We start from the raw sequence: 13,085 nt of genomic DNA, 5'->3' as shown, positions 1-13,085 counted from the left end.
AAAACAGCTTCTGTGCATGAGCAGAAGCAAAAAACAGCTTCTGTGCATGAGCAGAAGCAAAAAACAGCTTCTGTGCATGAGCAGAAGCAAAAAACAGCTTCTGTGCATGAGCAGAAGCAAAAAACAGCTTCTGTGCATGAGCAGAAGCAAAAAACAGCTTCTGTGCATGAGCAGAAGCAAAAAACAGCTTCTGTGCATGAGCAGAAGCAAAAAACAGCTTCTGTGCATGAGCAGAAGCAAAAAACAGCTTCTGTGCATGAGCAGAAGCAAAAAACAGCTTCTGTGCATGAGCAGAAGCAAAAACAGCTTCTGTGCATGAGCAGAAGCAAAAAACAGCTTCTGTGCATGAGCAGAAGCAAAAAACAGCTTCTGTGCATGAGCAGAAGCAAAAAACAGCTTCTGTGCATGAGCAGAAGCAAAAAACAACTGTGCATGAACAGAAGCAAAAAACAGCTTCTGTGCATGAGCAGAAGCAAAAAACAACTGTGCATGAGCAGAAGCAAAAAACAACTTCTGTTCATGAGCAGAAGCAAAAAACAACTGTGCATGAGCAGAAGCAAAAAACAGCTTCTGTGCATGAGCAGAAGCAAAAAACAATATGGCACTGCCTATGGCGCTGCTGAGACAGCTGGTTCGAGGGCATGGCCAGCCAGTAATCACTCCTGGTTTGGTGAGTGGGAGGAAATTCCCGCTACCGGCTCTATAGAACTGGTCTGAACTGTGAGCAACCCACCTCAGGGATGATGGGGGGGGAGATATAACAGTAAAATATGATACAGTCCTGTAATTGATTGGCTTCTGATCAGTGAAGGGCTACAAATTTTTTTAGCAATGCACTGTGGGCGTGGCTTATGCAGGACGCCCGGCATTTTCTTTCAACATCTTTCAGTGCAAATTGGGTGCTCTGGGGTGGAGGTCCCCCCCCCCCAATCTGGGAGGTAGCCCACCCCTGCTTCTAATTAAACATCTCTTGTTTCACCTTACTAAGCTTCAGTCTGGAGCAGTTTCTGCCCACTAAGTCCTAACAAAGCACTGGGTTGAATTCCCTCTGCATCCTCATTTGGCCATGAATGAGACAACTACTTTCTTTTGTACCAATTTATTTATCTTTGTTTCAAAAATGTAACTTGCCCGCTTCTGCTTGTCCCATGAATCAGACACCTTGATACTAAACTTGATCTTAGTACAAAAGTCAAGAAGTAATACAAGTGTGAATCTGCTATGAAGGGTTAATAAGATGAAGCTTGACTTTCTGCCAATCATAAACATGGTCATAAGTTGGGAAGATAATTTTGTTTCATTACTGAATGTCTGCTAGCTTAAACAGTGATATCTGCTATGGAACATCCAATTTAATTCTGTTTTTTCTGCTCTTTTGTCAGGACTTAATTTGAGTTACTCGTTGCCAGGCATCTAATCAAAATTGGTACCTAATGCTGGGTTTATAGCTATCATTTTATATGCCCTTTTCAATATACCCTTGTGTCTAACTGAATTTATAGAAGGTTCTTTTCATAAGAACCATTATTTTCTTATTAGATTAAGCTCAATAGCCTGTCTCACTAGTAATGATTCAGTTTTAATCCCATAAGCATGAAATAAAGAATATTTTAAAAACTCCAGTGATTTATGAAGCCAATAGGTGCAGAGAGTATGGGAGAGTGATGGAAGCAGAATATTATTAAAATAAATGGCTCTGGACTTATCCTGGAGTAACGGTGAACTTTCACTGTCACGAAAGGTGAACCAACCTTGTTCCCTCCAGCTTCTTTAATTGCAGGTCATGTTCCTTTTGTCTGCTGCTTACAAATGGTACACAGGATCTCCACAAGGTTATTATGGCAACTAATTCAGAACAAACTAAGATGTTTCTGGGGTAATGTGACATTTCTCAGCCATATTTTCCTCAAGGAGTTGTGAACCAAAAATACTAGGCATATACAGTGATCCCCCGGTTATTGCGTCCCCGACCATTGCGAACAGGGTAATTTGCGATTTTTCAACCCGGAAGTCAAAATACCATCTACGCATGCGTGCCCTTTTTTTTCTATGGGCACGCATGCGTAGATGGCAACCGGGAGATCAGCTGCTGGGCGGCTTCCCTGGGTCTTCCCCCTCTTGCTGGCATCAGCGAGGAGTTTCCCCACCGCCCACGCAAACTCCTCGCTGCTGCTCGCCCGCCCTTCGCCTGCCCACGCCGTTCGCTCCCCCTCTTGCTGGCGGGAGGGCGAGAAGCCCTCCCCAGCACCCGCTCGCCCGCCCTTCGCCGCTCGCCCGCCCTTCGCCCTGGCCGCTTCTTCCCAGCGGAGAAATTCCAGCCCCCACCTGGTCCCGCCCGATCCTCCTCCCTGAGGCAGCTCGCCCTCCCATGGCCACTTCCTCCACCCTCCATCGCAAGCCCTCGCCACCGCAGCCAATGCGCGCTGCGATCTTCAAGCCCGGCTCCTTTCGGCCCAGCATCCCGGGCCAAGCAGCTGCCTTCCGTGACTGAGCCTGGCTGGCCCGGAAGATCGTAGTGCGCATTGGCTGCAGCGGCGGCGACATTGCTGCCGGCTTGGCTTCGCTCGCCGCTGCAGCCAACGCGCGCTACGATCTTCCGGGCCAGCCAGGCTCAGCGGATCAAGCCCGGCTCCTCTCGGCCCAGCATCCCGGGCCAAGCGGCTGCCTTCCGTCACTGAGCCTGGCTGGCCCGGAAGATCGTAGCGCGCGTTGGCTGCAGCGGCGGCGACATTGCTGCCGGCTTGGCTTCGCTCGCTCGCCGCTGAGGAGCCGAAGATTGGGGGGCGGCGCGGCTCTTTTAAAACATCGCCGCCGACATGGGGGGCTTGCTAGCACCCCCCCAAACCCGGGTTGGGGGTTCGGGGGGGTGCTAGCGAGCCCCCCATGTCGGCGGCGATGTTTTAAAAGAGCCGCGCCGCCCCCCAATCTTCGGCTCCTCGCTAGCGCTGCGGAAGTTTAAAACACCATCTGCACATGCGCAGATGGTGTTTTTACTTCCGCAGCACTACTTTGCGAAAACCCGCTCGTTGCGGGGGGTCCTGGAACGGAACCCTCGCAACGAGCGGGGGATCACTGTACATACATACATACATACATACATACATACATACATACATACATACAGTAATGGCAGCCAAAAATTTTACTGCCACACTGTGGGTGTGGCTTATTTTGTGGGTGGGGCTTGATGGTCATGTGACTGGGTAGGAGTGGCTTGCCAGCCATGTGACCAGGTGGGAGTGGCTTGAACGATCATCATCGTTCAAGTGAACTGTTACTGCCACATGATGCCTTTTCATTGCAGCTGTGGGCAGAGTGAGGGGAAAAAGACTGCAGCCCAAACTGCTTGGGCGCAGCACGGCGCGGCTATCCTGGCCTTGGGAGGTGGCTACGTGAGGCTGGAGGGGAGCCAGGCAGGAGAGAGGGAAACTCAACTAAGGCCAGGAAGGAGGAAAGAGGAAAAAAGCGAGGAGCACACAGCAGCAGGGGGAAAAAGGAAAACTGAGCTGAGACTGGTAATCTAGGAAGTGACTGTCGCTGGTCAACTGGAGCTGTGCATGCTGCTTCATTTCCGCCAGTGGAATTGCGTTTCACCCCGTCCTGCCTGCTGCCCACCCCTTCATACATACAAACACATGCACACACAGGTGTGTATGTGTTCCCTGCACACACAGGTATATGTTAATGCAGGGTGGATAACTGCATCTGGCTACCCTAGCATTCCACTTGCAGTCTCCTAATTCCATAAGATCGTATTTTCAAAATTTGATAGTAGAATATGCCATTATTAATAGCAAATACTGTGGGAGGCCAACAGGAAAATAGGATCCTCTGAGAGACAAACTGGTCCTATTTTCATTTTTAAACTATCCCCACTCCAAAATCACTTTGCTATCCAATTTTGTTAATGTGATTCTGAATGTGTCTATGTGTTGGTCGGGGAAGGGAAGATTTCATATAGATGAAATTTGGAGTTCTCCTTCCAGAGGCTTTCCAGTCTGATGCCCATCCATTTATGTTGCGAAAGTTACCCACTGCATGGGAAAAAAATAAGTTATGTTGTTCTTTGTGAGCTTCCCCTTCTATTGTTAATGTCACATGCAGCCCTCCGGTTGATTGAAGGAAGCCTGTTTTAAATCCACAGGAACTGAATTTAAACATGCCTGGGATAAACATATATCCATCCTAAGATAAAATAGTATAAGGGCAGACTAGATGGACCATGAGGTCTTTTTCTGCCGTCAATCTTCTTTGTTTCAATGTAACCCTTGACCCTCTGAAATTTGTTCACCCCAAAGTTTTGAATAAAAATAATGCTCTAATCTGGATTGTGCCTATGAGGATGAGAGGGAGTTATATTATACCTTTCCACCCATGCACGCTGCCTTCTACCGTAAGCTGCTATTTGCCCCAAAAGGAAGGTTGAGCTCATACCATTGGAACTGAGGTTGTTGGTGTCAAGACTGTTTAAGGAAATTCTCCTTGGGATTACACTAAGGAGGAAAGGATTTAACACCTTTTCTCACTTGGCAAGTTTAATCTTGATTAATGAACTCACCGTTGATCTCCACAGAACTTAATTAATCAACTCACAGTTGATCTCCCTAGAACCTCCAGAAATCTTTAATACTGAATGGGGAGGGGGGAAGGAAAGGGTGAAAAGCAGCTGGTGGCTATGTTGGCTAACTCCTGGCCAATAGACAATATTACTCAATGTATGTATCGGACCACATCAAGCTGGGAAATGTTAATTGGCAAGACTTTTTAAGACTTTTAAGTAAATCTATCCACCACAAGCTAAAGCAGATAATACCGGACTGGATTATCAACAAAATTAAACATATCATTTTGTCCCTACAAATTACAGGTAGCCTGATGGCTTCGATACATAGGAGATAAATCAAATAAATGTCTAGGTCAGGTTCTTGAAAATAACCGTGTTGCAGCTGTCACAACTGCGACAGCTGTTCTGAATTCTCCCCCTCCCCTTCTCTGATGTTTCTGCATTTCTCTCTTTTTGTATTCCCATGGGATTTTGACTGCAGGTTGACAGCAGCACTTTGCCCCAAATCTCCATGCTGCTCTCTGAAGTAGCAGAGCTGATTTTCCTTAGCCTTGAAAGTCCTATGTAGCTACTAAAATCCACCTCTGTCTTCAGGCACAGGGGGAATTGAGATATTCCTTTCCCTCTAGGCCTATACAATTTATGCATGGTATGTTTGTGTGTATGTTTGGTTTTTAATAAGGGTTTTTCAATTATTTTAAATATTAGGTTTGTCATATGCTGTTTTATTGTTGTTGTTAGCCGCCCCGAGTCTACGGAGAGGGGCGGCATACAAATCTAATAAGTAAGTAAGTAAGTAAGTAAGTAAGTAAGTAAGTAAGTAAGTAAGTAAGTAAGTAAGTAAGTAAACAAACAAACAAACAAATAAATAAATAAATAAATAAATAAATAATGTACTTAGTGCCCACTCAACAATGCAGTATTGGTTGCCGTACAAAAAAAAAGTCAATAAAAGTATCAAAATCAAAATAAACAATAACAGAGAAGCAACAGAAGCAATTATTCAGTGTTTAGAAAGTAAATTTATTGCAGTCTTCCAGATGGCAGCTATGATCATCCTGACCCAAATGTTCAAGGCAAGAGCCTTGCTTTCACTGCCTGTCTCTCAAGGGCAGAATCATTCCAGAGGTTAAGCACAGCCATGAAAAAAACGGGGCTTAGGGTTGGGCTGGTGTCCCACTAGCATGAACTCCTGAGCCCTCCCACCCACCCACAACGTGCTACAAGTCCACGAGTTCCTGGCCAAACACCAAGTGTCAACGCTGCCGCACCCCGTCTATAGTCCTGACGTCACCCCAGCTTGTTCCCAGCCCTGAAAGGAACCCGTTTTTCACCAATAGAAGAGATCCAATCAGCCGTGATGAAGACCTTGTGAGAGGTCCCCAAAGACGCCTTTCAGAGCGTGTACTGGTCATGGCAGAGTCGCTGGAAAAAATGTGTTAGAGGCCCAAGGACAGTACTCTGAAGAATTTTAAGTGTTTGTGCAATCTGTTCAATAAATTACTTTTTAAAAAAAAAATTGCATTACTTTTTGAATGCACAATGTTTTCATTTCCTGCTATAAGCAAATATTATTGTCAACATTAGCAAAATCTGCTAAGGGATCTGAGATGTTCCACATGGTACCACTTCCACATTTCTCTCTGACCGCAATCAGGGCAAACAAGATTATTTTGGTGCAGTATCCAGATTTCTAGTGAGACTGAGATGCATCTAGATATTCAGTTTTCTTAAAGTCTGTAGATAAGCAGGATCATTGTTTCTAACAGAAAAAGTTACTAGTTAGTCAGTGGGTGACAGTTATCCAGATCCAGGAAGTACTCCTTAAAGCAAGAGTGGGCTTCTCCTGATTTTTAGAATAATAATCCTAAAGTGAAATAATAACAGGAGGATAGAGAAGTACCGGAATATCATCTCATTAAAAAATGTCTGGGGATTGGCTGCGATAATTTTTAATTGGTGCTGGGTCTCAAGTACCAAATTGGTGTCCTGTTAGGTGTTTGGAACGCAACATCTTCCCCACCTAACCTAGGAAAGTAGCTTCTGTGGTAGTCTTGAAAAATCTCAAATCCTGAGATTCTTCCATTATCTGTGCTAAGGCTTGCTGTTGAAAACTGAGTCAGGTTTTCATTAAAATTGTAAACCAACTTCCTTAGAACATCATAGACCACAAGTTGGAGAAATATGAGTCACCCATTGTCATAGACATCATCCCTTTTCGAGGAGAGATTATTGCAGTTTTTCTATTCAAAAAATGAATAGATTAAAGATTCATAAATGCTTGGGAATTTTTCCAGGCACAATGATTATCATTCTGTAAACTTGGGATTATGTTGATAGCTTGGCTGAGCCGATAAACAGTATGATGAGAAAAGCCTTACAGAAAGTTTCTTAGTTTTTTGAACAATGTTTGATGAAGAAGTGAATTGATAGACAGCTAGAGTATAAGTAGTGAATATGACTGCACAGGGATCAGCGTGTCCAGTGAGGCCAACTGTGTGATGGTGGAACTTGTAAAAAAATAAGACTTCAAGAGTCAGTCTAAAAGTGCTATGAGTACATTCATCCAAAATATACAAGGGTCGCCCAGAAAGTAACGCACCACATATTTTTTCTCAGCCTACAGTAATGGTACGAATGCAAAACTTTAGATATACATTATTTGAATTGTCAGGAGTGTGTGTGCAATTTTTGCGTTTCTTCAGACAGAAGAAACGCAAAAGAAATGCAGCAGTGTTTTGAAATGTAAGTGATGTACATTACAAGCAATATGTTGCCATTGAATTTTTCACTGTGGAGAAAGAAACTGTTGAGAACATTCACAAATGTTTGTGGACAGTTTATAGAGAATCTGCAGTCGACAGAAGTACAGTTAGTCACTGGGCACAGAGGGTGAGGCGAAGAGGTGATTCGCACAGTGCAGAAATGGCTTCGTGACCAGAATAAGGTGTGGTACCGACAGGGTATACACGCCCTTGTGACTTGCTGGAGGAAGACCATAGAACGGGATGGAGATTACATGGAAAAATAGGGAGTATAGAAGAAACATCATTCTTTCTTGTGTGTAAATTTCATTGTGTTCAATAAATAATTGTTGAAGAAGAAAAACGTGGTACATTATTTTATGGGCGACCCTCATATAGTGAGTAGGTTCATTCATTTTAATATGAAAAACATTATGAAAGGAATCAGTCAAGGCATTGAACACATCTAATGAAATGGACGTCTAATGAAATGCAAGTCCCACAAGGCTTGGTTGTATCTTCAGGCCTAGGAGTCCCTGGGGACTTTGTAATGGTTCTCATGCTATGACTCACATCATTGTTGCTTGTTCTTGTGCTTTTAATAGTTTTTAATAAAGAAGGTGTTTACATATTTATTGGGATTTTCAAATTAAGTGTTGTTTGCTATTCAATTATTTTTGTGTGCGTGTGAGATGGACAACCATACAAATTTGACAGATAAAGAAAAAGAAAAGAGAGGAGAAACATAGAAACATAGAAGACTGATGGCAGAAAAAGACCTCATGGTCCATCTAGTCTGCCCTTATACTATTTCTTGTATTTTATCTGAGGATGGATATATGTTTATCCCAGGCATGTTTAAATTCAGTTACTGTGGATTTACTGACCACGTCTGCTGGAAGTTTGTTCCAAGCATCTACTACTCTTTCAGTAAAAGAGTAGAAGAAGTTGAAGTTTTTGAATAGCATAAAAAAATCTCAGGGAAGGACACAGGATTGCCTCCATATTGCACAGCAGCTCACTGAAATGAACTAGATAGAACAGTGATGGCGAACCTTTTTCCTCTCAGGTGCTGAAAGAGCATGCACACACACTATTGCATATGCGTGACTGCCCACGGCCATAATTCAATGCCTGGGGAGGACGAAAACAGCTTCCCCCACCCCCGAAGGCCCTCTGGAGGCCAGAAACAGCCTGTTTCCCAACTTCTGGTGGGCCAAGTAGGCTCATGTTTTGCCCTTTACAGCTCCAAAGGCTTCCCTGGAACCACGGAAGGGTAAAAACGCCCTCCCTCGTGCCCGGAGGCTCTCTGGAAGTCAAAAACACCCTCCCAGCGCCTTTGTGCAAGCCAAAAACCAGCTGGCTGGCACACATATGCATGTTGGAGCTGAGCTAGGGCAACGGCTCTTGTGCCAGCAGATATGGTTCTATATGCCACTTGTGGCACCCGTGCCATAGGTTCACCGTCACTGAGATAGAATATGATGACCCTGCTAAAGAAACTTCGGGCTTTAGGCTGCTTTAGACCTGGAACTTTGCAAGGTGGAAAATCCATCCCCCCTCCTTTTTTGGGTTGCAGGCTTTAGAATGATTGTTCTTCTATAAAGCCCAACCTTATGCTTTGTAGCATAAAGGAGGGAAGACCATTAGCTGATTGCTGTGTTCTGGCTGACCATGGAGCTCTCTTGGGCTGTTCTCCTATGAGATCATCATCTTCTCTATGGGGTAAATGAGCATTTGCCTTGGAAAAGCCACGTCCCAGAGGACCAGAGAACATTTGCTTTGTCACCTAATGATGTTTATGCTAGATTAGCCACATTGCATTCTGATAATTCAGTTTTCTCATAATGTGAACAGGACCATAGCAGATGATGGGTGGAGGAGGGTAAAGAACTGTTTTTTGTTTGTTTTTTAGCAGTAACTGTCTTCTGACTATCTCATTTTTTCTGCCTAATTTAAAGAATTTTCACAGTAGTGAATCTGAAAAACTGTTTGCAAGGGCTGGAAATAATTTTACTCTGTTAAAAGGTTTCGTTTCCTCTCTTTCATATATGACTTGGTTTACTTCTTGGAGCCATCTGGAACTTTCAACTGTGCACTCCTCTCTTTCTCAGTGATAGTAGTAGTTGGTATGAGCATAACATACCGGTAGGTAAAAAGTAATGATAAAAGAGGACAATAGGACAGGGACAGTGGTGCACTTATGTGCGCTTCTTATGGATCTCTTAGAAACAGGGAGTGGTGATACTGGTACTTTATCTGAAAATAAGTAAATTATACAGGAGTGTTATTGTCTGGCTCCTATCCACTAGAGCAGTGTTTCCCAACCTTGGCAACTTGAAGATATTTGGACTTCAACTCCCAGAATTCCAAATATCTTCAAGTTGCCAAGGTTGGGAAACACTGCACTAGAGCAGTGTTTCTCAGTCTTGATAACTTTAAGGTATGTGGACTTCAGCTCCCAGAATTCCCCAGTCAGCATTTTTTTCTTAAAATTGCTAAGGTTGAGAAATCCCTCTGGTGGGACCCAGGAAGAGAGTGTTTTCTGCCACAATGCCTGTCCTATGGAATATCCTCCTCCAGAGATTAGACTTGGTTTGACCCTGCTGGCCTTTGGCAAATCAGGCTGTGCCATTCCTGGCAGAATGGGTAAGCCCATTTCATGTTGATTTAAATAGGAGACATTGGATAATCTCAACAGTTGTTTTAGGCTATTGATAGGGGTTTTTTTCCATTTTGGCTTCTTTATCCTGTTTTTAATTTGGTATTTAATTTGGTATATGCATTTACCAAATAAATAAATAAATGCATTCCTAACAATTCGTTCTGATCCCCCATAAAAGGGTAATAATAGGAAAGATTGCAGGGAAATGTTAGAATTAAATGGGCCTGACTTGAAAGAAAACGGCTAGCTTCTATGAAAAAGGAAATGAGTGAACAATGTGTATTTTAACAAAAAGATCGAAAGAATTCACACACTTTTGTTTTATTTTGTTGCAAAGCAAATTGGAAAATTACATGTAGGTGTTTAATAAGCATTGTCTTGGGGATTTCCTTACTGTTCACTAATATATGCTGGTATGGTTTGTTTATAAATGCAACTGGTTCCTATGTTAATGCAATACATGTTTATATAAAATTGCTAATAAAGTCTGCAGAAAACCTTAGGCTAACATCTTGTTTTGACAATGTCAAACCCAATTTCAATTCCATACATTGGATTTTCACTTCTTGTTTGGATGTACAGTTTAGTTTGGGTTTAGAGAAAAAAATGATAGAGACCTTAAAGTCTTGTCCAGCTGAGTCTTTGGGTAATTTCTGTAGTGTTTGAAGTACAGAATGTGCCCTGGAGGAGAGATGGAGGAAAAATAAAAGATGGTGTATTGTTTTAAGAAAATTTCATAAACAAAACAGCCCTCAGGAGAGATTGTAGGAAGGCTGAGAAAGTAATGGAAACGAACAATCTAGAGATAGAAAGGGAACTGTTGAAGGCTTATCAGCAAACCCGATGGCAGAAAACCTAGAAGCAATAATTTCAAATCATACAAAGAAACTCTGCCTTAATAAAGGAATGATGGTTAGAAAGAAGAAGGGAAATTAACTGAGACCAAAGTGTAGTTATGTCTGTAATGCCACAATCTTATTCTTTCTTTCTGCAGCTATAAGAGTGTGATGACCCCCAAACGTGCAGGGGCTGCTATTGGAAGCTGTTGGCTGATCGCCTTCTTTGTGGGCATGACCCCACTCTTTGGCTGGAACCAAAAGAATAGCAACAACACCAACGTCGCTTGCCAATTCGAAGAAATCACCGGCTTGCAATACATGGTGTATTTCAATTTTTTCGGGTGGGTATTGCCTCCCCTGATCCTTATGCTCATCATCTACATAGCAGTCTTCAAGATCATTCGCAAACAACTCAGCAAAAAGTTTGGATCCAATTCAACATGCCCAGAAAAATATTACGGGAAGGAACTGCAAATTGCGAAGTCTCTTGCCTTGGTGCTATTCCTTTTTGCTCTGTGCTGGCTTCCTCTGCACATTTGCAACTGTATCAGCCTATTCGCTCCCCCATCAAAAAATTCCAAAACCTTCAAAACCTTCGTCTCTATTGCTATATGCATGACTCATTGGAACTCAGCCATGAACCCCATTGTTTATGCATTTAGGATTAAAAAATTCAGGGCCACATTCCTGAAAATCTGGAACCAGCATTTTTATTGCAAAGTGGACTGCAATGCAAACAATATTGGTAATACTGACATTGCTATTTAGGAGTCATGGGGTGCAGTGTTGGGGCTGCAACCTTCAAACTGTACAGGATGATTATAAATATTCCTTTCATTATCCATTGTCTCTGAGCAGGCAAAACTCAGAGGCAACCAAGAGTATTATTTATTACTTCTAGTAGCAATATTCCTTGTACCACTTGGTATTCTGTTCTTAAATTGACATATATTTACCTATTTAAAGGGGAAATATACCAACAAGAAGCTGTAACATATCTTTCATTCCAATAAAGAGGAAATTAATCTCAGTGGTTTTGTTTTTCCTGTAGGGATTTGCAATGTACTGTAGTAAATGTTGAAGTCTGCAATGTAAGATAATCCAGAGTAAAAAACAAAGAGAAAAAGGGAAGAAAACCTTGTCTTCATGGTTGTAGAACATGAGCATTATCTATACTTAATATTGACAACTATCATAATAAGAGTTTGTACCAGATTAGTTCAATACATCAGAAAAAATACAATTGGGTTCTGCCAACTTGGTGAGATTCAAAAGGCCTTTTGCAGATCTTAACTCCATCAAGGAGCCAGAGCTGGAATCTTCTCTCTGGTGGTTTCCCCTCTTCTGGAGAAGTATGTCCCTGAAGATAGGGTTTGCCCATCATTATTTCATTTTCTGATATCTATTAAAACTTGAGTTTTCTAGACAATCTTTGAGGCAAGAAAGGTGTGAGTACAGACAGTGCTAGTTGACTTGTCAAATCAAATATTTACTATGGTTAAAAACCATCATAAAGAGAATGGGATACAGTTAATTACACGACTGGAGTAATACTTCAAAGTTTGTTTGTTTTTTTAAAAAATACGAATTATAAAATGCTGAAAACTGTAAAATAAATATATTGTACATATAAAAGCAGAAGCTTAAAAGGAGGGACAAAACATTAGATTGGTGAAGGAGAGCCTACAGTTAAATATTGCAAACTAAACCAATCTACTATAGATCATCTGGTGGGTTTTAAGCACTGCTGTGAGAAACCTGGCAACATTGTATGTTGTAGTAGGTTAGTACTGTATCTGCAAGAAAGCAGGGAGGTAGAGAATTGGCCTGTGTGTTCTGGAAATTTATGCAATAATAGTGAGATGAGGCTAGTACAGCGGATTCTATAATAAAGGCACTGGAGGAGTAAATGTTCTGTTGCTTGCGTGAGTCCAGAATCACAGGGGCATCACCTCTCTGGGTAGGGAATTTTCTTGTATCCACTCTCAAAGACAGCTGACAGAGAGTCTGACATTGTACTATACAGTGTAAGTGATTAAGCACTTTGAGATTAGTTAAGTATGACATAGGAGTGGCACAGTAACCTGTTGGATTCACTGTCAATAAAGGTTGGGTACCTTGCTAGGTCCAGCTGACTGGTGGTTGTGATATTTTTCTAATTTTGGATTATGGGAATTGATTGAATTTTATCTTAGTACTGACAATGTAAACAATGCAAAGCTGTTATCAACTGGAGTGCCATATAAGCCTAAATAAATAAATACATACATAAA

General features: G+C 42.3%; 1 protein-coding gene across 5 annotated transcripts in view; it reads left to right on the top strand.

Annotated features, from left to right (window-relative positions):
• LOC139164090 (adenosine receptor A1-like) overlaps positions 1 to 13,085 on the top strand; it is a 68,809-nt gene extending 55,724 nt beyond the window's left edge. For all 5 annotated transcript variants that reach the window (XM_070745754.1, XM_070745750.1, XM_070745753.1 and 2 more), the window contains one exon: positions 10,968 to 13,085. In XM_070745754.1, the coding sequence (XP_070601855.1) occupies positions 10,981 to 11,580 (600 nt within the window). In that variant the 5' untranslated portion in view covers positions 10,968 to 10,980 and the 3' untranslated portion in view covers positions 11,581 to 13,085. The remainder of the gene's footprint in view (positions 1 to 10,967) is intronic.

The sequence above is a fragment of the Erythrolamprus reginae genome, chromosome 3, assembly GCF_031021105.1.
Source record: "Erythrolamprus reginae isolate rEryReg1 chromosome 3, rEryReg1.hap1, whole genome shotgun sequence".
Lineage (NCBI taxonomy): Eukaryota > Metazoa > Chordata > Lepidosauria > Squamata > Dipsadidae > Erythrolamprus > Erythrolamprus reginae.
This window is presented reverse-complemented; position numbering and strand designations above follow the sequence as displayed.